We start from the raw sequence: 26,506 nt of genomic DNA, 5'->3' as shown, positions 1-26,506 counted from the left end.
CATTTCTCCCAAGTACGGTAATACCCTATATGTGGTCATACACTTCTGCTCAGAAGAGAAGGAGCGCCATTTGCTTTTTAAGCACAAAGTTTTACACTCAGAGAAATAATCTTTGGGTGTAGTGACTCTTTTGGCCTCACTGGTGTCTTACCGGAAATTATTGTGCAGTGGATGTTGTAGAGTAAGGCCACGTGCACACATTCAGTATTTAGTTAGTATTTTACCTCAGCATTTGGTCAATATTTTACATCAGTATTTATAAGCCAAAACCAGGAGTTGATACTGAGGTAAAATTCTGACCAAACACCGAAAGTGTGAATGTGGCCTAAAACATGCCATGTTAGTACCCAATACATAGTGCCCAGCTTGTCTTTCTAAAGACACGTGCCCATAAATTAAGTGAGAAATCCAGACCCTAACAGTCGATGACTCATCTCAATATAAGATAGAGGTCCGATACTCCCACCATGAGCTGAAAACAGCTCCGACAGTGATGAGAACTAGGTGAGGTACCAGGGTACGGCTGGGTTCACATTTGCATCTGTGCACGCAGCGTTTGATCCGCATACATCCGCATGCATCATGCGTACATATATTTAACATGGTGTACACATGGACATGTGTTTGCATGCATTCGCCTGCGTTTTTTCACGGTGTGTGGCTGGGCGTGGCGAATGTGACACGTTTTGGCATGCGTTTGCGTATGCAGATGATACGCTGAGAACATATACGCAAGTGTGAACTTAGCCTAACACAGCAGAGCTGTACATTGCTTGGTGGGCGTTGCTGAGTACTGCAGTACGTTCACTTCAATGAGAGATAAAGGGCAGCATGTGTCTGCGGCCACTAAGTAAAGTACAGGCTGCTGATCGGTGGGTGTGCCAGGTGTCAAACCACCACCAATACTGATCACCAATCAGACAGATAGGTCATTCATGATTAGACCTGGAAAAGTCCTTTAAATGGCTTTTCCCATCTGCAGCAATGCTATACATGTTGATGTTAACTGTATTTTGGGCACTGTAGGACTCAAAAGGGCTATTTGACTCTGAGAGTGGATTTTATCAGACTGGTGTGTTTGGAGTTGTTGCTTTTCCAGAGATCTTTCAGCTACTAACTACATAGAAAATCTCTATTTTTCCGTTGACAGATGACTGATCTGAGTAGTGACTTCTGTTTTCTGGGATGAGTTGAAGTTTTTATCATTGCAATTTGGGACTACCGTACATAACATTTTTGCTTTTCATTTCGACTTTTGAGAAGTAAACAAATAAACAGCAATTCCGGAATGGTCTTTTTTTTTTAAGCCATTCTTCGTTGTTCACGGTGCGGTAAATATGAAAGGACGATTTTATTCTTCAGTTCAGTACAATTACAGTGATGCCAGAGTCTTATTTGTACCATTTCAGACTACATAACAGTTTTTTCATCACTTTTTTTTTTGATTATTTTAGTGACAGAGTGAACAAAAAAAAGAAATTCAGAAATGTTTATTACTTTTGCTCATGTAATTCACTGTGCAGCAAGATTTATATAACGGCTTGTTTTCTGCAGGACAAGATGGCTCTTTTAGAGATACCTTTTTTTTTTTAATATATCTTATATCGTGGGTTTTTTTATGGTGTTCTCCAAACAGGTTAAATAATATAATAGTTTTAAAGATCTGGAGGTTCCAGATGTTGTGATACCAGTTATATGTACTTTTTTTTTTTTATTGTTTAGTTTCGTTTTTACAGAAAAACACTTTTACCTGCAAAACTATTTTCTGTTTATTTAGTACTTTCTTTTAATTTTTTCATATGTTAACAAATTGTATTCCAATTGATGAGACTGTAGGAGAAATTAGTGCAAATAGGGTCTTATCCAATAGACACAGTATAGTTATTATCGTATTATACTAACCTAATGTGTTCGTTGTCAAAGAATAGAATGTAGGCATCAGCTGCAGCAGATCTACGGGTCAGCAAGTGACCGTTTGGCATAAAGGTGAGAGGAACTCCTGTGGATAATTTTCGTGCTGCTGAAAAGACCAAGACGTAGATCCAGGTACAATTCTGTAGATTAGTAGTGGTTTATTCGACGCATTTCAAAGTTAAAAGATACAGTGCCTTGCGAAAGTATTCGGCTCCCTGGAACTTGTCAACCTTTTCCCACATATCATGCTTCAAACATAAAGATACCAAATGTAAATTTTTGGTGAAGAATCAACAACAAGTGGAACACAATTGTGAAGTTCAACGAAATTTATTGGTTATTTTAAATTGTTGTGGAAATTCAAAAACTGAAAAGTGTGGCGTGCAATATTATTCGGCCCCTTTACTTTCAGTGCAGCAAACTCACTCCAGAAGTTCATTGTGGATCTTCTGAATGATCCAATGTTGTCCTAAATGCCTAATGATGATAAATATAATCCACCTGTGTGTAATCAAGTCTCCGTATAAATGCATGATATGTGCGAAAAGTTTGAAAAGTTCCAGGGAGTCGAATACTTTTGCAAGGCATTATATACTTCTTCATCACGAAGTGATCACATCATATATCTTTTAACTTTTGAAACCACTACTAGTCTACAAAACTGTACCTGGATCTACATCTCAGGTAAGATACAGCACACAGAACAGTGTATCTAATCCTCATCATGTGTAAATGCATGTAGAAAAGCGGCGGAGACACCATCACGTGTTTCTCAACGCAAGCAATAAATAGCCAGGTCTTTCACCGGGAAGGAACAACCACGAGAAGGGCAGCATCCAATAAAGGAAAACCACCTATGCCAAAACATGGTATCCATCCACAGACAGCTGTTTCGGGGTATTTGCCCCTCATCAGCGTGGAGTAGGAAACTGGCTATTAGGAGCAGTGCCTAGTGAAAAGACTATAAACATAAGGATGAATGACCTCGGGGAGATCAAAACATCCAACACCGCGGAGACACCATCACGTGTTTCTCAACGCAGTGATCCAGAACACTGCCCCCATCCCTTATGGGAAATATTCAAATGCATGTAGAAAAGCCGCAGAGACACCATCACGTGTTTCTCAACGCAAGCAATGAATAGCCAGGTCTTTCACCGGGAAAGAACAACCACGGGAAGGGCAGCATCCAAGAAAGGAAAACCACCTATGCCAAAACATGGTATCCATCCACAGACAGCTGTTTCGGGGTATTTGCCCCTCATCAGTGTGGAGTAGGAAACTGGCTATTAGGAGCAGTGCCTAGTGAAAAGACTATAAACATAAGGATGAATGACCTCGGGGAGATCAAAACATCCAACACCGCGGAGACACCATCACGTGTTTCTCAACGCAGTGATCCAGAACACTGCCCCCATCCCTTATGGGAAATATTCAAATGCATGTAGAAAAGCCGCAGAGACACCATCACGTGTTTCTCAACGCAAGCAATGAATAGCCAGGTCTTTCACCGGGAAAGAACAACCACGGGAAGGGCAGCATCCAAGAAAGGAAAACCACCTATGCCAAAACATGGTATCCATCCACAGACAGCTGTTTCGGGGTATTTGCCCCTCATCAGTGTGGAGTAGGAAACTGGCTATTAGGAGCAGTGCCTAGTGAAAAGACTATAAACATAAGGATGAATGACCTCGGGGGAGATCAAAACATCCAACACCGCGGAGACACCATCATCATGAGAAAAACACCTTTTTAAGGCCGTTTTTGATGCAAGTCAGAGATTAAAATGACCCATATAAGTCTATGGGTCCGTGAAAAGCACTGGCTGCACAAGGATGGCATCAGTGTGAAATCTGTGTGCTGATGAGTAAAGGGAATCTGTCAGCAGGATTTCACCCCCTAATCTATTTATATACCCATGTCAAAGAAAAATCCTGCAATACCTTTATATGGCCAGTCTGTTCCTTCGTTACTGAGAAATCAGTGTTTCAATCGATATGTAAATGAGGCTAAAGAGCCATTTGTAGATCTGAAGCCTCTGTCACTCCAGCTCTATTCATCCTTGTTTTTGATAGAGCAACATGCACATATAAATAGTTTGGGGGGTGAATCCAAATTCATTTTAACATTGTAATGTATAAGAATCTTATTTTGTAGAAACTATACAGTTGGCACACTTTGCAGTCCCATTCAGAAGGACTGAATTTACAAAATAAATTATTTCGCAAGTATTCAAATTTGTGCCATGAGTATGATAGATTAATAAACCCACATAAACATGTTCACTCTTAACAGGCTATAGCACTGGCACCTAGGGCCACACCATTCTTGTAAGTCGCCTCGGACACAAGAAGCACGCACCCACATGTTATAGAATATTACCGTGCAGGGGTGTTAGGCTATAGCACTGGCACCTAGGGCCACACCATTCTTGTAGGTCGCCTCGGACACAAGACACACGCACCCACATGTTATAGAATATTACCGTGCAGGGGTGTTAGGCTATAGCACTGGCATCTAGGGCCACACCATTCTTGTAGGTCGCCTCGGACACAAGACACACGCACCCACATGTTATAGAATATTACCGTGCAGGGGTGTTAGGCTATAGCACTAGGGCCACACCATTCTTGTAGGTCGCCTCGGACACAAGAAGCACGCACCCACCCACATGTTATAGAATATTACCGTGCAGGGGTGTTAGGCTATAGCACTGGCACCTAGGGCCACACCATTCTTGTAGGTCGCCTCGGACACAAGACACACGCACCCACATGTTATAGAATATTACCATGCAGGGGTGTTAGGCTATAGCACTAGGGCCACACCATTCTTGTAGGTCGCCTCGGACACAAGACACACGCACCCACATGTTACAGAATATTACCGTGCAGGGGTGTTAGGCTATAGCACTGGCATCTAGGGCCACACCATTCTTGTAGGTCGCCTCGGACACAAGACACACGCACCAACATGTTATAGAATATTACCGTGCAGAGGTGTTAGGCTATAGCACTGGCATCTAGGGCCACACCATTCTTGTAGGTCGCCTCGGACACAAGACACACGCACCCACATGTTATAGAATATTACCGTGCAGGGGTGTTAGGCTATAGCACTGGCATCTAGGGCCACACCATTCTTGTAGGTCGCCTCGGACACAAGACACACGCACCAACATGTTATAGAATATTACCGTGCAGAGGTGTTAGGCTATAGCACTGGCATCTAGGGCCACACCATTCTTGTAGGTCGCCTCGGACACAAGACACACGCACCCACATGTTATAGAATATTACCGTGCAGGGGTGTTAGGCTATAGCACTGGCATCTAGGGCCACACCATTCTTGTAGGTCGCCTCGGACACAAGACACACGCACCCACATGTTATAGAATATTACCGTGCAGGGGTGTTAGGCTATAGCACTAGGGCCACACCATTCTTGTAGGTCGCCTCGGACACAAGAAGCACGCACCCACCCACATGTTATAGAATATTACCGTGCAGGGGTGTTAGGCTATAGCACTGGCACCTAGGGCCACACCATTCTTGTAGGTCGCCTCGGACACAAGACACACGCACCCACATGTTATAGAATATTACCATGCAGGGGTGTTAGGCTATAGCACTAGGGCCACACCATTCTTGTAGGTCGCCTCGGACACAAGACACACGCACCCACATGTTACAGAATATTACCGTGCAGGGGTGTTAGGCTATAGCACTGGCATCTAGGGCCACACCATTCTTGTAGGTCGCCTCGGACACAAGACACACGCACCAACATGTTATAGAATATTACCGTGCAGAGGTGTTAGGCTACAGCACTGGCATCTAGGGCCACACCATTCTTGTAGGTCGCCTCGGACACAAGACACACGCACCCACATGTTATAGAATATTACCGTGCAGGGGTGTTAGGCTATAGCACTGGCATCTAGGGCCACACCATTCTTGTAGGTCGCCTCGGACACAAGACACACGCACCAACATGTTATAGAATATTACCGTGCAGAGGTGTTAGGCTATAGCACTGGCATCTAGGGCCACACCATTCTTGTAGGTCGCCTCGGACACAAGACACACGCACCCACATGTTATAGAATATTACCGTGCAGGGGTGTTAGGCTATAGCACTGGCATCTAGGGCCACACCATTCTTGTAGGTTGCCTCGGACACAAGATGCACGCACCCACATGTTATAGAATATTACCGTGCAGGGGTGTTAGGCTATAGCACTGGCATCTAGGGCCACACCATTCTTGTAGGTCGCCTCGGACACAAGACACACGCACCCACATGTTATAGAATATTACCGTGCAGGGGTGTTAGGCTATAGCACTGGCATCTAGGGCCACACCATTCTTGTAGGTCGCCTCGGACACAAGACACACGCACCCACATGTTATAGAATATTACCGTGCAGAGGTGTCAGGCTATAGCACTGGCATCTAGGGCCACACCATTCTTGTAGGTCGCCTCGGACACAAGAAGTACGCACCCACATGTTATAGAATATTACCGTGCAGGGGTGTTAGGCTATAGCACTGGCATCTAGGGCCACACCATTCTTGTAGGTCGCCTCGGACACAAGACACACGCACCCACATGTTATAGAATATTACCGTGCAGAGGTGTTAGGCTATAGCACTGGCATCTAGGGCCACACCATTCTTGTAGGTCGCCTCGGACACAAGACACACGCACCCACATGTTATAGAATATTACCGTGCAGAGGTGTTAGGCTATAGCACTGGCATCTAGGGCCACACCATTCTTGTAGGTCGCCTCGGACACAAGACACACGCACCCACATGTTATAGAATATTACCGTGCAGAGGTGTTAGGCTATAGCACTGGCATCTAGGGCCACACCATTCTTGTAGGTCGCCTCGGACACAAGACACACGCACCCACATGTTATAGAATATTACCGTGCATGGTGTCTTAGAAATCATGTGTTACAAACAGACTTGGGATGAAAACAAGTGTGACAAATAACTGCAATCTTCCCCCAACCACATTAACGGGAGTCTATCAGCACAAACCAAGCCCAAGCGCTCGGTGCACCCTGAGTGTGGCAGAGAAGCTCACGACAATTTCCAAGTTACTTGTTTTCCATCTATCTCCGCCCTTATCTTCCTTGATTGACTGATCTGGTTTTACATGAGCCAAAGGAAATTAATGGAAAACTAATAGAAGAGAAACTGCTCGGCCACACCAAAGATGCAATGAGTGCCTGTGCTTGGTTTGAACAGTAATTTAGTGCTGTCAGATTTCCTTTAAATAGTAAGATGATCCTGAGATTGGACGACTTTCTTAAAGGTAGCCAGCCTGAGCACTGCAGCCCCTGGTGGGATGCTTTATACACCTGTCTCACAGCACTGACAAATTTGAGTTTAGCCAAGAACACCCACACTGATTGCAGAAAAATAATCACAGGGCTACAATCAGTGTACCTAGCACTAAGACAAATTAGTGAGGGGGAATATAAATGTGCAGTACACATAGTATGGCTAACATTAGATTACTGTTTCATAAAGATAACCGGTGTTAAAAATATGTTAAATGGAACCCATCAGCGTCCCCAGCACCCCAAATCGACATCATGTATTTATTAATCCCTTTATATATTTTCTAACCAGCTCCTTTATGTTCCTTACAGATCTTAGAATATACCTAAAAGAAATGTTATAACTGGGATCGCAATATGCTAATTAGCGGATGACTAGTCGTCTGGGCATTGTTTGTCCCAGGATAGCCATCCCACTGATCATGTTACCATGCTCCTGGGGGTGTGAGTGAGCCGATTTGCAAGAGCAGCGTCACTCCTGACTCTTTGAAAATTGCTGCCTCACTAGCAATATTTAGTGAAGGTGGGAGTACATGCATCGGCTTCACTGGAAGGCAGCAATAACATAGGAGAAAGCCATGAAATTTGCAAATCGCCGGTGGTGACGCCTGGCTGGGTAAATGCACAGTGCGTCAATAAAGCTGGGGCGTGTACACTCGGCTTCACCACACTACCAGGGAGGTAGAGATTTGCAGAGTGTACATGCCCGGCTTCATCGGGTCCAGAGACACTGCAGTAATGTAGGACACAAACAGTTGTTTGCAAATCTCATGGCTGACTTTGTCACTGCTGCCTTCCTTGGCAAGAGTAGTGCTCCGATGGAGCCGGGGCACGTACACATTGCCAATGAAGCAAAGAGTCGAGATGTGCGCTGCTCTTGCAAACTGGGTCTCTCAAACTCACAGGGCCTTGATAATATGATTAGTGGGATGATCACGCTGGGGAAAACAATGAACCTATGACTAGTCACTAACTAATTAGAATATTGCAAGCTCAGTTATAACACTGATCTTACACATATTCAAAAATCTATAAGGAACTAAAAATGGCTTATTAGGAAGTATATAAAGTGATCAATAAATAACTGGTGGGGGATTGGGAGGCCTAGGGAAGCTGACCGGTTCCTTTTAATGTTGCAATTAGCTGATGGCCCAAGGAACTGGCCAAACTCCATACAAGTAATCAGCTGCTTAAAAATTTCCCCTGCAGCGGCCACCACTATTCCAGGCCACCTTTCATATTAAATGTCATCCATGAGATATTACTTGAAATATATTTATGTCAAAAACCACAAAAGTAATACATGAGTTGCACCTTTATTGGCTAACCATGTTAGGGCATGTTAGGTTAGGCTATGGGTTGAACTAGATGGACTTACAGTCTTCCTTCAACCTTAATAACTATGTATGTATAACTATGTATGTAACCAGAAAAATCATATTCTCAAGCTTTAATAGCACAATAAAAGACCAACACAATGTTAAAAGGCATTATCTAGCCAAGGTCACTTTAACTGCTCAGAATGGATTAAAGTATTGAAAGAAGCCATGCTTTCACCACACCTATTCAGAGGCTTTCTGGTTTCCCAACAGCCTCTGTGCTTTATGTTGCAGCGAAGACATGGATATGTGACCACTGCAACCTATCACTTGATGCAGCAGATCAACACTGCAACCAGTGATTGACTGCAGAGAACTCATATATATGTGCTTTAAATTCCAAGTGTCTGATCCTCCATAATTAGAGGGCCTTCATGCACAGATGATCAGCTGGCCATGCCAAAATTGGTGTGTTTGGCTGATTTTTGGGGGTGTAGGGGTAATGTCCTGACGGTGTCTCAGTCATTCATTTGTAAACTTGCCTAAAGAAGGAATGTCTACTTTTGTCTTTTTTTGGAGGAAAGTATTTAACAACCCCTAGGCTTTTCTGGCTAACATCGTACAACGCTATTTTATTTTTTATGGCCATCTACGCAATTCAGTCTTATAACCATCCGTGTGTTTTTTATTGTACACTGCATGAATTCTGCACTGAAGACCTGATGGATGACTGACTATCGTTCACAAGAAGCAAAGGGCTGAGTTATATGCACCAACGCATTTACATAAGCAAAGTGATGTGTAGTTATCGTAAAGGTGCTATATAACACCTAAATAATAGCAGCCAGTCTAAGATGAAACATAGTACTGTTCCACTGAGAAAAGGAAAATGCTTCCACGGATACATTGTGTTCAGTGTATCCTACAACAATCTGTTCCCTGCCACCTGCTCCCGGCTTTAATCACAAGCCATGTCTCCATTCTACACTGAGGTGTCAACTATGGAGGTTCAATGTTTTTGTTATTCTGTTTCTTCCCCTACTGAAGATATGTTTAACTAAAAACAAATAGAAAACATGATTCCAGTGCCAGTGCAGAGCTGGCACACAACGCTCATTGTGCCCGGCCATTTACAGCGAACAGATTCTCCGTAACAAAAAAAAAAAAGCAAGAACAAAGGCCTTCAAGACGTCTAAAGGCCCCCTACACATCCAGTCAACTCCTATCTCTGCCGAAGCCCCCATACAGGAGTTCTTGAGAACAAATGGATCCACCGCTGAAGTTCAACATCCGGATCCTTCTCCAGAGAGTTGGGCGGCCTCCGTGTACATTAGGCTACGTTCACACGTTGCTTTTTTGCTGTGTTTTTCCACTTACTCCTTTCTATGGGTGAAAAAAACGCTGCAAAATGCTGAAAGAATTGACATGGAGTTTTCAAAAATACAGCAGTTTCCCAATACAGTCAGGGGAAAAAAATCTCAGCGTTTTTGCTGGTACTGTAAAGAGCAACTATTAATTTGCATTAAAAATGAGCTAAAACACAATGTGTGAACATAGCCCTAAAACACAATGTGTGAACATAGCCTTAAGGTACCTTCACACTAAGCGACGCTGCAGCGATACAGACAACGATGCTGATCGCTGCAGCGTCGCTGTTTGGTCGCTGGAGAGCTGTCACACAGACCGCTCTCCAGCGACCAACGATGCCGAGGTCCCTGGGTAACCAGGGTAAACATCGGGTTGCTAAGCGCAGGGCCGCGCTTAGTAACCCGATGTTTACCCTGGTTACCAGTGTAAAATGTAAAAAAACAAACAGTACATAATCACCTTCGCGTCCCCCGGCGTCCGCTTCCTGCACTGACTGAGCGCCGGCCCTAACAGCAGAGCGGTGACGTCACCGCTGTGCTTTCACTTTAGGGCCGGCGCTCAGTCAGTGCAGGAAGCGGACGGCGGGGGACGCGAAGGTGAGTATGTACTGTTTGTTTTTTTACATTTTACACTGGTAACCAGGGTAAACATCGGGTTACTAAGCGCGGCCCTGTGCTTAGTAACCCGATATTTACCCTGGTTACCAGTGTAAAACATCGCTGGTATCGTTGCTTTTGCTGTCAAACACAACGATACACAGCGATCTGACGACCAAATAAAGTTCTGGACTTTAATCAACGACCAGCGATATCACAGCAGGATCCTGATCGCTGCTGCGTGTCAAACACAACGATATCGCTAGCCAGGACGCTGCAACGTCACGGATCGCTAGCGATATCGTTTAGTGTGACGGTACCTTTAGACTGTGGGCGGATCCTGCTGATACCGGCGGGTTTGGCATTCATACACATAACCAGTGACATGAGCAATGGCAGGATACCATACTCACTCTGTTAGCAGCCAGGCACTATTAACCATTTCCTTCTCCTTTGATAACAGCTGGCTTGTCAGATCCTGAACCGCTTGATCAAAGGCTCCTGGCTAAGAAAGAAAGACAAGGAATATTTATACAATGAGCAATAAACTAGATTTGCCCTAGTTATATCATGGATTAGGCTATAATATGGTTTTGAAACAAGCCTAAAAATATTTTATTTTTGTTCCCCTTTCTTCCCTGCAGGCATAACATTATGCTAAATATTCAGTGTGGATTAGATGAATGAGGATTTCTCCTATGTAATAATACTTGTATATGCACATATGGAGAACGGTGAGCAGCTGCTCCAAATTGTCTCATCTTAGAAATCCATGTTATGCATTATGTATGCTCAGTTATAAGTATTTTATAATATAATCTGTGTTTCTTTTACAAAAAGGCGAGAAAATCTGGAATGTGGTTGGTTTGGGGAAATATCTTGTGACTTACTGTCACGATTCAGCCCTAACACTGGCATCCATTGTATTTTGTGTGGGTAAATATGAAGAAAATAAAGTTCTTCGGATGGTGTATTAACAAAGTAGGATCTATATCCTGTTATATAGAGACCAAAAGATCCAAATGTATTCACGCCATGTGCCGGGTATAAATATACAATGTTATTTTAATGATTGCATAGAACAAAGCAGCAAAAGTTCATCATAGCTGTAGATTAAGTCATTTAGGATGGTTTGTTAAAGGTAATCTGTTTGGTCCCCCAAGCCTTCCAGTCCACCATAGTAACACTTTAGAGCATTTTTCTGTATTGTAGTAGTTTCCTTGTTGTCCCAGACTTACCTTTTTATGTATGTGCCAAAACAAGTTTTATCTTGCCGTAGGACAAATGCAGATAACCTGGGACTTCAGGGACTTGCTGCCCACAGACTAGTCTGGACTTGGCATCTGTAATCACGCACCCCCTGCTGCCCAAGTCATTCCAGGATGGTTGTGAATCTTGCACATCAGTAGGACAGCCTCGGCGACCATCCTTCCAGAGACTGAGAAGTAAAGCTGGGTGATATCCCTGCCTTCATTAGTGAGGTGCGCATGCCAAGAAAGCGATAATGGAAGACACTCACAGAAGATATCGCTTACATACTCAAAAACTGCAACAGTGCTGGAACAAATATTTGGAACCTGGAAAGGGGAGAGTGGAGGGAAAAGAAGGGGAGAGCTATCCAAGAGTGGTAAATGGGGTATTTATACCAAGGTGAATAAGGTATAACAGTGTTTTACTCGCCTAGATCGGTTGTGCGAATAGGCACAACATCAGATGTCGCTTGTGGTAAAGCGGATTCCTTCACAGGCGTGCTGCCAATCCGGTAGCCCATGGAAAAAGATTTTCCTTTTCCAAAATTCCTTTCAATTGGATATAGTAGTAAGTAGTGAATCGGAATGGTGCTTCCGTTTTGAGTAAGCAGATCCCAAAGAGGATGGTCAGCAAAAGATCACCATGGAGTGGTGGATTTCAGCAGATTCGGAATAAAAGTTTTATTGTTGTAAAAGTAGCAGTATACCGGATGTGCAAAGTGGCACAATCACATAACATAAATGGTGAAAAAGGATAAAGTATACTGCTACTGTTATATCAATAAAACCTTTATTCCAAATCTGCTGGAATCCACCATTCATGTTGTGAATTCCGCTCTTGGGCTCCCTCCGGTGGTTGTAAGTGGCACTTTTGTGAGTTCTGCTCTTGGGCTCCCTCCGGTGGTTTTAAGTGGTACTGCTGCTCCTTGGAATTAGCTGTCAGCAGCTGTTTCCACTGATTGTCTTTCTGGCTCGGCTATTTAACTTGGCTCTATCTTTTAGCCTGTGCCAGTTGTCAGTGGTTCCTGGTTGGATTCACATCTCTGCTTGGATTTCCCTGATATTCTGACCAGTTCAGCAAAGATAAGTCCTAGCCTTGTTCATTTGCAGCCCACTTTTTGTGGACTTAATCGTTCTGCACTTTCTATGTTTTTTCTAGTCCAGCTTGTCAGTATGGATTATTTCAGTTAAGCTGGAAGCTCTGGGAAGCAGATTTACCCTCCACACCTTTAGTCAGGTGTGGAGATTTTTGTAAACTCTGTGGTGGATTTTTCTAGTTTTTAATACTGACCGCACAGTATTCTGTCCTGTTCTATCTATCTAGCGAGATTGGCCTCCTTTGCTACATCCTGGTTTCATTCTGCGTATGTCATTTCCCTCTTCACTCACAGTCAATATTTGTGGGGGGCTCTCTGACCTTTGGGGATTTTCTGAGGCAAGATAGCTTTCCTGTTTCTATCTTTAGGGGTAGTTAATCCTCCGGCTGTGACGAGGTGTCTAGGGAGTGACAGGAGCATCCCACGGCTACTTCTAGTGTGTGTTAAGCTCAGGAATTGCGGTCAGTACAGGTACCACCTCCTCCAGAGCACGTCCCATGTTGCTCCTAAACCACCAGGTCATAACACATTCAATGACGATCCTTTGTTGATCATCTTATTGGGGATCTCCTTCCTCAAAATGGAAGCGCCTTTCTGGATCACTACCTACTACTAAGGATGCTGGAATGATTTGGACAGAAGGGAAGGACATCAATCATGCCCGGGGGGGCGTGACTACAGCCAGACTAGTCTGTAGGAAGGGATACCACGCCCGATTAGTCAAGGGTCATTTGCATAAAGTAACTGGCAAGATGAACGTTGTTTTAGCACATATATAAAAGGTTGGCCTGGGACAACAAAGACATTGCTATATTGCCATCATAACACGTTGCAGACCTTTTTCTGCAATTTGGACACTTAGGGGACCTTTCTTCGTGGACTTTACTTCGTCACTAGAATTTCAGGATTTCTTGTATATATACTATTTTCTCATCCAGGTCCAGATTTACCTGTACAAGGGTCTGCTGAAGGGTAGTTTTACACAGGCTGGGGTCACACTTGCGAGTTCAATGTGAGAAACTCGCGCATCAATACGAGGCATTGCCGCCGGCACTCGGACCGAAGTTTGCGGCTGCATGTAATTCTATGCAGTTGAACGCTCCGGTCCCGAGTGCTGGCGGCAGTGCCGGGACTTGATGCGTGAGTTTCTCGCATTGAATTCTCAAGTGTGACCCCCGGCCTTATTCAGACATCTGTTTTCCACATATGTGTTTTATCAGAGGTTTTAATTGCTAGAAGACACACCCATTATAGTCTATGGGGTTGTTCAAAAGTCTGTTTTTTTCCAGACCTTGTATCTGTGCAAACATCACAGAGACATGTCAGGATGAAAAATACCAATACAAGTCTATAGGTGCAAAAAAGTCACAGACAGCACAGATGGCATCAGTGTACAGTCTGTCTGCTGTCCGTGATTTACACTGCAAAGTATGGGAGAAGTTTTGTAATTGATTTATACATATGTGAACATGACTAAAGAAACACTGATGGTAAAAACTGACACTCAACAAATACTGATGAAACTTTGATCCAAAACACCGATGACACTCATTTTTTTGCATAAGTGAAACAACACGGCTGCCTGAATGAGGCCTAAGGAAAATGAAGAGTTTGCAATCATATTATGTGTATTAATATTAGACTACCCTGACAGTAGTCCGTGGCTGCTGACCAGAGCCCTGAGAACCTCATCCTACCTGCCGTCAAACCCAGAGCCTGTTCTGATTACTAGACGCAGTGCGACACACCCATGATGCAATGATGACGTTGTGTTGGGTCAACAAAGCATAAGAGGCGCTGGAGATGACAGCATGTAGGAGGGTTCACAGGGCTCTGGTTGGCTACAGTGGACTACTCATATTATTGGTGAACCAGTGCTCTGTGCATCTCTTTGATCATCTTTAATTAATATGTTATTTAAGCACTCATTGTGATGTGGGGAGTAGAACGTCTGGTGAGTGCAGAGATCTTCAATATGTTGCGAGAAATGCATCACAGAGCGAACATACATTTTTTTAGCCATACACTCTATATAAACTACATTGTGATTTTACCCTGGCAACAAAGAACTTTCTCATAATATACTGATGGTTGGACCGAGTTTCTAAATCCTGTGGCTTGTTCTTCTCCTCTTGCGGTAGTTTACTTCTGGCATCCTGGTTGACTGCAGATGTAGGAAGATCTTGCGATCCAAGGGCCACTGGACGAAATTCATCCTTTTGCTCAGTTTGAGACATTTCTGAAGACTAAATAAATGACACATTAATTAGCTCAGAAATTAAACTATCTAGAAATGCTGGTTGTAGAAGTTAGTCATGACACGAAGCAGATGTGTGTTGGTGACCTGACTAAGCATTTTAAGAACATCAACGATTTCTAATTTTCAGAATTACCCATGGTAGTAGAAGTTGATAGAACACGGAACAATGCAGCATTGTGTAGCAACCACACCGAGGTTTTGGAAAAACACATAAAACAGTCAGCATACATTTGTGTGAAGGCGTTCACCTTGGCAAAAAAAAGTCTTTGTAATTTAGTTGGCTGTGCACTGTCACAGCTGCCTTCACAGCTTTGTTACAGCCTTGGATTACTTCTCTACTCTAATACTCTAATATTCTGAATTATTCATTGTTAACATAAAATATATCTACAAAACATGACAGATGACGACAGTAATTAAACTTGTATGTATTGTGAAGAAGCTGAACAGATTACGGTGGTATTTTTACTTTTTTGAATTAGGGCCTTCATATACTGACGTCAATAAATATAGTGTTCACAATGTTTTAATTAGAGGACACTATGGGAATCCACAAATTCTCACATCATCTTGGAAAAGAACTGTACACACTAGATTCACATTGAACTTCCACAGTATACAACAAGAAAACTTTCAGTATACAGTATGTCGGGTCTACTGGAGCACATGTGGTCCAGGAGGCAATTCAAGGAAATCTGGCATCTCTATAAAGGGTTTGCACAGGCAGATTGTTGAAGTAGACACTCTGCTTAAGAGGTCTCGTATTCACCCTGGCCTTCATGCTGTAACTCTTGTACAGGGATTTGGACAAAAATCAGAGCCCCCTGGGTTGGATCCACAGAGTAGCTGCTGACTGGTGGAGAAAGTTGTCAAAGACTGGTCAACAAGCCAGGTCAGTAACACAGGGACGAAACAGAGGACAAAGCCAGAATGCATAATTGTGTTTTAGAAGAGCTCCAGAGATGAAACTAGGTGATCAGGATTAGAGACCAAATCAATGGTTAAAAGTAAACAAAAAGCAAGAAAGACCAGACACATGAGGGGTGTGCACACCAGTTTCAATACTCAGACCAAGAAAAATAAAAAAGTTATTCTCAGAATAAAGCAATGCAAAAATAATTACTTTTTCAATAAAATAGTTTTTATTGTGCACCAAAAAGCACCAAAACATAAAAAGATATCAATTTGGTATTGCTGTAACCATACTGACCCGAAGAATAAAGCTGCCTTATCAATTTTACCACACGCAGAACGGTATAAAAACAAAAAGCAATTCCTGAATTGCTCATTTTTGTTCATTCCGTCTCCCAAAAATCGGAATAGAAAGCGATCAAAAACGGTACCAATAAAACCATCAGCTCGTCCCGCAAAAAGCAAGCCATAACATGACTCTGTTGGCCGAAATATAGAAAAATTATAGCTCTCAAAATATGGTGATGCAAAAACTATTTTTCGCAATAAAAAACGTTTTTTAGTGTGTGACAGCAGCCAAACATAAAAACCTGATATAAATCTGGTATCACTGTAATTGCACAGACCCGAAAAATAAAGTCACTTAATCACTTATACCGCATGATGAACGGCATAAAAAGTAAATAAAACCTATTCTTCACATGTTGTCGATTTTTCATTCTGCCTCACAAAGATCGCACTAAGGTTTGGCGCACATTTATCCTGCGCTCTGCGCTGAGCTCTTACACCAGGGTTTCTGGTAAATCTCTGAAATAGTTGTTGATTCAGACAGAACCCTAGGTGAAAGATTCCCTGTGATAAGGCAGATGGAGGCACTGTGGATGCCATAGGACCCGTGATCCGGCGGTGTCTGTCTTTTTAGGATTGCATAAAGTTCCGTCTGCCACAGTTTTAAATAGTGGGGCAGTTTTATAGAGTGGGTCTTTACAGATGTGGCGATACCAAATATGTGTACCTTTGCTATATATTTTTTTTTATTTTCATAAATAAATGTAATTTTTGGAAAAATGTTTGTTTCCTTTTTTCTTATTTGGAGATTTAAAAAATATATATTTTACACTTTTTAATATTTTTTTTAACCTTTTTTACATTGTCCCAGTATGGGAATAGGCATCTCAGGTCCTGCTTTGAGCAGGCACTGACATGCCACCTTCCCTGAAGGACCCTGCAGCCATCTTGAGGGCCGGGGGTCTCCATTGAGACCATCATGAAATCGCAATCGCATGGCATTGTCATGATGGAAGCACGCAGGGCAGTAGCGTAGCTACCGGGGGAGGGGCATAGGCCCCAGGCCCGATGCTCAGAGGGGGCTCAGCCGGAGCTACGCTACTGTAACTGTATCGGCGTGCACAGGGCGTGGGGGGCAGCCTATGGGGGTGCTGCCTTATACCAGAGGATCTGCCTATGGGGGGCAGCCTTATACTGCAGAGTCTGCCTATGGGGGTGCTGCATTATACTAGTTTGCCTATGGGGTGCTGCCTTACACTACAGAGTCTGCCTAAAGGGTGCTGTCTCATACTGCAGAGTCTGCCTATGGGGGTGCATTATACTATATGGAGTCCTATGGGGAGTGCATTATACTATATTGAGGACTATCTGGTGCGTTATACTATATGGAGGCTATCTAGGGGCCATCATACAGTGTGGGGATTACATTGAGGGGATCATCTTACAGTGTTGGAGCCATCAAACAGTTTGGGGGCTACTAAGGAGCCAGTATACTGTGTGGGTGGTACTATACAGTGAGGGGGCATTATACTGTGTATAAAAGAGCATCATACTGTGTATAGGGGAGATGTACAGGGGGGAGACTCGGGACATTATTAAATGTAAAGTGGACACTTATTGTTATAGGGGAACTCAGGTTACTGTGACTGTCAAAGGGGCACACAGGGCATTATTACTTTCTAGGGAGCAAAATATGTGCACTATTTTCTAGGGCATTTGAACCCGGCATTACCATATTATAGAAGGGTGCTTTAGAATGAAGAAGGCACAGAGAACCACACAGCAGGTGCAGTAATATGGACACATAGGGCAGCAGCGGCTCAGTATTGGGGTATCAGGGGTAGTAATAGGAACACATACAGCAGCAGCGGCTCAGTATTGGGGTATCAGGGGCAGTAATAGGGACACATACGGCAGTAGCGGCTCAGTATTGGGGTATCAGGTGCAGTGACAGGGACATGCCCCAATACTGAGCCGCTACTGCCGTATCAGGTGCAGTAATAGGGACACATATGGCTGCAGCGGCTCAGTATTGGGGTATCAGTGGCAGTAATAGGGACATACAGCAGCAGCGGCTCAGTATTGGGGTTTTAGGTGCAGTAATAGGGACACATATGGCTGCAGCGGCTCAGTATTGGGGTTTTAGGTGCAGTAATAGGGACACATACGGCAGCAGCGGCTCAGTATTGAGGTATCAGGGGCAGTAATAGGGACAAATACGGCAGCAGCGGCTCAGTACTGAGGTATCAGGGGCAGTAATAGGGACACATATGGCAGCAGCGGCTCAGTACTGGGGTATCAGGCAGGGCTGTGGAGTCGGTAAGCCACAGTTGCGACTCCGACTCCTGGATTTTATCAGGTTCCGACTCTGACTCCGACTCCTTCATAAATGGCCAATTCGTAACAATAAATTTACTGTTGTAAAATATTAACATTGTGCTTATTCAGTTTCTCACCATCATATAAGTAATCAGACCACTTAGAGCAAAAACTATATTTATTAGAATACAATTAGAATATAGCAAATAACTTTTCTAAACTTTTCTAAACTCTTGTAAGTAAATATGCAATAAACACTGTTATGCAGTTAATAAGAAGAAATCTATAAATTTGTCCTCAGAAAAAGTATTGCCTCTGTCAGATCCTCCTTCATTATAATAGATGAATGTGGATAAAATCTGCGCTGCTGTGACAAATAATGAATCCAGATATAGTTGTAAGGTGTTCAGGTGGTTTATTCAACGCGTTTCGAAGCTCATGGCTTCTTCTTCAGGAAGTTTCCACACAAAGATCTGTGGATCTGCAGCAGCTGACAAATTACACGCCTTTACTTTGCACCATCAGGTGAGCAGTTCTCTCATAATTCTTTAAGAGCAGTCCTGAGGATAAGACCCTATATGCGCTTTTTTGTCTCCTATTCTTCTATACTAGATCCTCCTTCATGGATGCCCTCAAATCTGATCTAATTATTTTGAGAGCAGAGAACAACCTCTCTACACTAACTTGGGTTGGTGGCAAAGCAGTAACCACTCGGGCAACATCTCTGACAATGTCAGGATACAGAGGAATCGCTTGTTGCACTGTTATTTTTGATGAACGGTCACATTTCTTTTAGTGCACATGAAAAATTCTGCTGAAATGTACTGGCTGTGTTCTTTGATGGGGATGACTCTTCTTTTATGCGGGAACGCTTTGCACGGTCCTTGTGATCCAAATATTTTTCGAAATTAAATTCTTCATCAGTTGATGAGGGTGAAGATGTGGCAGGACGACCAAATTCTTCTTGTTCCTCCTGACTGTTCTGCAACCCTTTCATCCTTACTGCTATTTCAAACAGAGCTTCTTTTCCTTTAGTTAGCTGTTGATCATCTAGAAGAATCCGATGCATTGGGTCTTCATAAACAGCTGCCAAAAGAATGTTATTTTGTAATAGTAGCTCCGCTCTCCGTTTCATTGATGTAGCAATGCCACTTGCAATTAACCCTCCTCTTTGGGAAAGGCGAAACATCAGGTTCTTCCACTCCTTTAAGAAAATACCTGGAGTTAAGTCCTCTGCTTGTAATTTTTTAGTCACTGTAAATGGGTGCTCTAGCAATTTTTCCAGCTCAGTCACCTGATTCCACTGACTTTCATTTAGCGTCAGTTGAGGGTTAGCCATGTCTACAAGAAAGGTTTTCAGTTCAACCAAGCGCTGAATCATTAAGTAAGTACTGCCCCATCATGTGGCTTGATCAATAATTGCCCCTTTTCCAGCACATCTCTTCAAAATTGAGTCAACTTTAGAGGTTCTGGCAACAGTAGCCAATTTTCTCACCTTGCCAATCAGGGCAGCAGCATGTCCTTCTTGCAGACTGTCTCTTATAGCCAGCTGTAGCGTATGCACAACACAGCGCATGTGATGAATGAAAGAACGTATTGACACAGTTTCAACAAGATCATCTAAACTATCATGTTGCTGTTCATCTGAAGCAACTTCAGTTTGCTCCTCAGTTACAATACTGTGTTCCTCTATTTCAAACATTTCTGTGTCTGTGGACCCAGAATGTTCTTCTAGCGGCTGGTCACCATCATTACTCTCACTCATTAGCTTAATAGTACTTATCATATTTGAAGCATTGTCAGTTACGACAGAAAGAACTTGCTCTTTTTTAAGTTCATAGTCTTGCAGAACCTTTTCCACCAAGACCTGGAGAAACTCACTGGTGTGATGAGCTTTGGTGTCTTTTACTGCTAATGTCTTGGTAACCATTTCATTTTTGTCACAAACAAATCGGACATTGATGGCAAAATAGTTCACTCTGTGACGTGTGCAGGCTTCCATTTTAAGAAACAGAAAGCGTCCCTTGAGAGTTTTTTTAAGTTCTTCCTTTTGTTTAAAAGCTTCTTCGATTACTAATTTTCTAATACTCTCTCTCTCCAGAGAAACACCAAGCTTGCGAGCCATTTCCCCATTCAGGCACATAAAAGCTGGTCGTGAAAATAATGAAATAGGCACACTATCCTTTACAACAAGCTCTATGATCTGTTTTTTAAATGTATCTACTGTCATTGTCACAGTAACTTTGTCACTGACAAAATATCTTGCAACTGATGGCTGCAAAGTTCTCTGCTCCTTTGTTAGGCTGGAAGAGCTGGGCACTGGTTCATTGGTTTGGATGCAGTCTCTCATCCACTGCTTTCAGTACTTCTGGATGAAAGCGCTGTAAATGTCTCTTTAGATTAGAAGCTCTGGTAGGAGCATTTTTATCTTTGCCTGAATATGCACTGATCTTGGCTTCACAGCATTTGTTTTCGTCTGGATCATTTGTCATACCCTGACAGACATAATGTTTTCTATCTTGAGTGATGGTGAAATGTTCAAATACAGCTGATTTAATGTGACGCTTCTTTGACATTCTCAGGTTTTTAATTCTGCATTCACAATCCAAATGACAATTGTTTTCCCTAAAAACAATTGTACAAAATTATTGCCAGGTCGTACAACTGATATAGTGGTCAGTAATACTGTTATTCCTCATGTACTCACAGTTAACTGATGCAAAGTTTGTTGTAAGGATAATACTTCTTACAGTCTTCCTCTTCTGAGTAGCAGCTGTGAGATGCTTGGAAGATGCACACCTAGTAAACATCTAGTCTAGAGGAGGAGCTTTACTACTAAGAATTTGCAACACATTTTCACTTTCAGTTTCATACATTGTAAGTAGGGGGGTTGGGGCACCATGAGGTTAACCAAGTATAAGATTAGATAAGGGCAGTGGAGAACAGTGACACACAAGAAGTAAGAAATGTCTCTATCTCCAGCAGAACTGCTTATCACTGTTGTTCATAGTTTGATAGAACCTATATATTTGAGTAACATTTATAAAATTCATATGAAAGTTCAATTATGAAATATTAATACATATTTTTAAAGCTGGAGTCGGAGTCGATACACTTCTACCGACTGACTCCGACTCCAAGCAAAACTAACTCCGACTCCACGACTCCGACTCCACAGCCCTGGTATCAGGGGCAGTAATAGGGATACATACGGCAGCAGCGGCTCAGTATTGGGGTATCAGGTGCAGTAATAGGGACACATACGGCAGCAGCAGCTCAGTATTGGGGTATCAGTGGCAAAAATAGGGACACATACGGCAGCAGCGGCTCAGTATTGGGGTATCAGGTGCAGTAATAGGGACACATATGGCAGCAGTGACTCAGTATTGGGGTATCAGGTGCAGTAATAGGGACACATACGGCTGCAGCGGCTCAGTATTGGGGTATCAGGGGCAGTAATAGGGATACATACGGCAGCAGCGGCTCAGTATTGGGGTATCAGGTGCAGTAATAGGGACACATATGGCAGCAGTGACTCAGTATTGGGGTATCAGGTGCAGTAATAGCGACACATACGGCTGCAGCGGCTCAGTATTGGGATATCAGGGGCAGTAATAGGGATACATACGGCAGCAGCGGCTCAGTATTGGGGTATCAGGTGCAGTAATAGGGACACATATGGCAGCAGTGACTCAGTATTGGGGTATCAGGTGCAGTAATAGCGACACATACGGCTGCAGCGGCTCAGTATTGGGGTATCAGGGGCAGTAATAGGGATACATACGGCAGCAGCGGCTCAGTATTGGGGTATCAGGTTCAGTAATATGGACACATACGGCAGCAGCGGCTCAGTATTGGGGTATCAGTGGCAATAATAGGGACACATACGGCAGCAGCGGCTCAGTATTGGGATATCAGGTGCAGTAATAGGGACACATACGGCAGCAGTGACTCAGTATTGGGGCATCAAGTGCAGTAATAGCGACACATACGGCAGCAGAGGCTCAGTATTGGGGTATCAGGTGAAGTAATAGCGACACATACAGCAGCAGAGGCTCAGTATTGGGGTATCAGGTGCAGTAAAAGGGACACATACGGCAGCAGTGTCCCTATTACATGTAGTGTCAATTGTGGCCCTTATTTAAAGAAGAAGGGCAGCAACTGTAGAACCTGCTGGTTTTAGCCCTGGCTCAGTAAGTAAAATGGGTCTACGTATACAGAGATTTTACCAAAGGAGAAAGAACTTGATTGGAGAGGGGAAACCATTTAAAAGACAGCCAGAAAATATTTGGCTGCTCAGCTAAAAAGATTTCCAATGCTTTAAAATAGCAAACATAACTCGAAACATGTAGTAGGAAAATAAAAAATACCATTAGCATAGATCATATGATAACTTGAATGGCAAACATGCATCCAATGATCAGCTCCAGGGAGAGCAAAGATCTTCAGTTACTTGCGTGTCCTGCAACCATCAGAAGACACCTATGTGAAGCCAAACTATTTGCAAGAAACCCTCATGAAATACCATTGCTGAAAAAAAGACAAGTTGAAAAATTTACTTTGCCAAAGAACACATTGGCTGCCTATAGAGAAGTGTTGCAACAATTTATGGTCAGATGAGAGCAAGATTATTCTTATTGGGTCTAAGTGCCGCAGACAGTTAGTATTTATGGGTCATCTCACTGAATTCAAGCCACAGTGCTCTGTGAAAAGATGGAAGTGCAAGAATAATGGTTTGGGGATGTTTCTCCTACTTTGGAATTAGGCCCATTAATTGCACCATGGACCAGTTTGAATAGATCAAAGTACTGGAAGAGGTCATTTTGCCTTATGCTGAAGAAGAAATGCCCTTGAAATGGGCATTTCAGCAGGACAACGACCCCAAACACAGTAGCAAGTGGGTAACATCCGGGTTCCAGACCAACAAGACTGATGTTATAATGTGGCCAGCCCAATGCTAAGACCTCAATCCGATTGAGAATTTGCGGAGCGACATCAAAAATGCTGGTTTTGATACAAAACCTAAGAATGCAAAAGAACTGTGTAATGTAGGCCGGTCAGCTTGGGCTGGAATATCTGTTCATAGGGGACATATGTTAGTTGACTCCACGCCACACAGATGTAAACCAGTTATCAGAAATAAATATTATACAACTAAATATTAGTTTAGTGATTAACAGTAAAGCGAAGTCTGGAAACATTTCAGCTTATACTGTAAATATTTCAGTTTGTAAATGAAAATGCAGGCACTGCTATTTTTTAGCACCCTATTTTTCTTTTTTCCTCATTTTCAGTTTAAAAATATATATTTTGTTCATATTTTCATTTTGAATTGATTATGTAGTGCACCCAGTGTACACTACTCACAAAAAGTTAGGGATATTTGGCATTTGGGTGAAATTTATGGAAAATGGAAAAAGTTCACGCTGCAGTGAGATTTTATCATGAAAGTAGGGCATTGACTTAGAAGCATGCAATGGTGATTTCCTCTTCTCAAACAATGTATTGAAACAAAAGCCAAAAACGGTGGTTCGTATACTCCAATAAAAAAAAGTCAATGTCTCAATAACTTGTCATGTTGCCTTGAGCATCAATTATAAGTCGACAACGATGTCTCATGCTGTTCACAAGATGAGTTATTGTCTGCTGAGATATGTCACCCCATTCTTCGTGAAGGGCAGCCCTCAGGTCATTGAGATTCTGAGGTACAGAGTTACAAGCCTTTACATGGCGAGTCAGCTGGTCCCGTAGGTTTTCTCTGGGACTCAGGTCTGGAAAAAGTGGAGGCCACTCCATTTGATGAACGCTGGTCTCCAGCAGCTGCTCCCTAATGATGCGATCTCGATGAGCTGAAGCATTGTCGCCCATGAAGATCAAATTAGGCCTGTGCTGTTCATGCAGAAGCTCAATAACTGGATTAATGATGTTATTTAAGTAGTAGGGGCTTGTCACAGTACCATTCACAAAGTGTAGGCACTTCTGTATGACCAGACACATCTGCCCACAATGTACACCATCACCAACACCAAAGGCTCATTGTTGGTGACAACAGTAGCTGATGCATAGCGTTCTCCTTGACATCTCCAACATCTTGTCAGCCATGATTTCTACTCAGCATGAACTGACTTTCATCAGTGAACGGTGCTGAGGCCTATTAGTCCCCCGACCATTCAAAACAATGACGCCTGTGCCTGGTGATGTTGCCAGGTACCCTTGCAGGCCGTCTAGTACACAGACCACGCTGATGAGAACGATTTTAAATGGTCTGATGTGACACTTGTATGACACACAAATCTAGGCACATTTAAATGAGGTGAGAGGCACCCATCATCCGGGTTCGGAAGGGCATTGTTCACAATGAAGCGGTCATCAGTGTGGGATGTGGCCAAAGGATGTCCACTTCTCTGCCCTTCTATGACTCTTCCAGTCTCTCTGTATCTGTTTCAACCTGGTGATGACACTTTGTGATACTCTAAGCTCAGTGGCCATTTCCGTCTGAGAACTTCCTGCCTGAAGCCTCGCAATGGCGAGTATTGTTGATCAATTGTTAGGTATCGTCTTGGTCTCATGATGCCAAAATGTGAACAGCATGATGAGGAGGACTGCTTAAATACCAATTCTAATTACTTATTGGGGCAATTCTTGGATTAAACACCTGCTGTGAATTTTGCATGTAAGCTGTTTGATACAGCAAGTCCAACCTGGAAGATAAGAAAAATTAGTTTTATTATACTCACCTGTGAGGGGTGGTTTGGTGCCGTCCGATGGGTGTCGCAGGTCTGGGTCCAGCACCTCCCATCTTCTTGCCATGCCGCCCTCCTGTTGCTTCATCACTCCCCGGCATCACGCTCCTGCGCAGGCATACTTATCTGCCCTGTTGAGCGCAGACCAAATTACTGCAGTGCGCAGGCGCTGGGCAAGGTCAGAGAGGCCCAGCGCCTGCGTACTGCAGTACTTCACTCTGCCCACCACAGGGCAGATAAGTACGCCTGCCCTGGAGCGCAATGCCGGGGAGTGATGAAGCAAGCAGGCGGGAGAGGCGTCGGACCCAGACCTGCGACACCCATCGGACAGGACTGCCCCCCAGATGAGTATAATTAAACTTATTTTTCTTATCTTCCAGGTCAAACCGGGGGCTTATCTACAGTATTCTAGAATGCTGTAAATCTGCCCTGAAAGGCAATGGCCGTATCTTATATTGACCAAAAACTGCTGACAGGTTCCTTTTAAGATCACCTGAAAAGGTTACACTGTATTTTAGGATCATCGTGAAATTTTGGTCAAAAGTATATAATATATAATAATTGGTATAAATAACTTTTTGAGAGTACTGTATATAGAAATAAATGCTATTGTGAAGATTGAGCTTTTTCTCAGTTGTCTCTGCTATTATTTTGTGCAGAGCTGAACATATAGGCCCATAACCTCGGAGCTTTTGAGAAACATCCTCTCTTTACAATTTCATCATAACTCAAGAAGTCAATTGAAATAACAAACCTAACAGTTTTATTTCCCGTCTTTGAGCATATAACTCAGACACAAATGATATAGAATGAAACACAGCTTTTGAGATAAAAGAGAATGAACACAAAAAATCAGTAGGCAATACAAGCCCGTTTATGGCTTAGATGAATATAATGTATCTTGGGACGTGGATTAAGCTTTGTATGTTTTAGCTTTTAAATCTAAGCGAGACCAGAGCGTTCAAGGGTCCATGTCTGGATTTAGATATTGTCAATTCAATTATGCATTAGAGACCTCATTGTGGCTAAGCTGCTTCTGGCGTAATTAGTTATTTGTCACTTAGTGTAACAAATGCCTTAAATC

General features: G+C 43.1%; 1 protein-coding gene across 1 annotated transcript in view; it reads right to left on the bottom strand.

Moving 5' to 3' along the window:
- Positions 1 to 26,506, bottom strand: part of TPRG1 (tumor protein p63 regulated 1) — a 173,120-nt gene that overhangs the window by 120,261 nt on the left and 26,353 nt on the right. The window contains exons 2-3 of the mRNA XM_077290279.1: positions 14,955 to 15,146; positions 10,967 to 11,058 (exon numbers count right to left, since the gene is read on the bottom strand). Of these exons, the coding sequence (XP_077146394.1) occupies positions 10,967 to 11,058; positions 14,955 to 15,137 (275 nt within the window). The 5' untranslated portion in view covers positions 15,138 to 15,146. The remainder of the gene's footprint in view (positions 1 to 10,966; positions 11,059 to 14,954; positions 15,147 to 26,506) is intronic.

This window comes from Ranitomeya variabilis, chromosome 2 (assembly GCF_051348905.1).
Source record: "Ranitomeya variabilis isolate aRanVar5 chromosome 2, aRanVar5.hap1, whole genome shotgun sequence".
Lineage (NCBI taxonomy): Eukaryota > Metazoa > Chordata > Amphibia > Anura > Dendrobatidae > Ranitomeya > Ranitomeya variabilis.
Note: the sequence above shows the minus strand (reverse complement) of the source record. Positions and strands in the feature narration are given on the sequence as shown.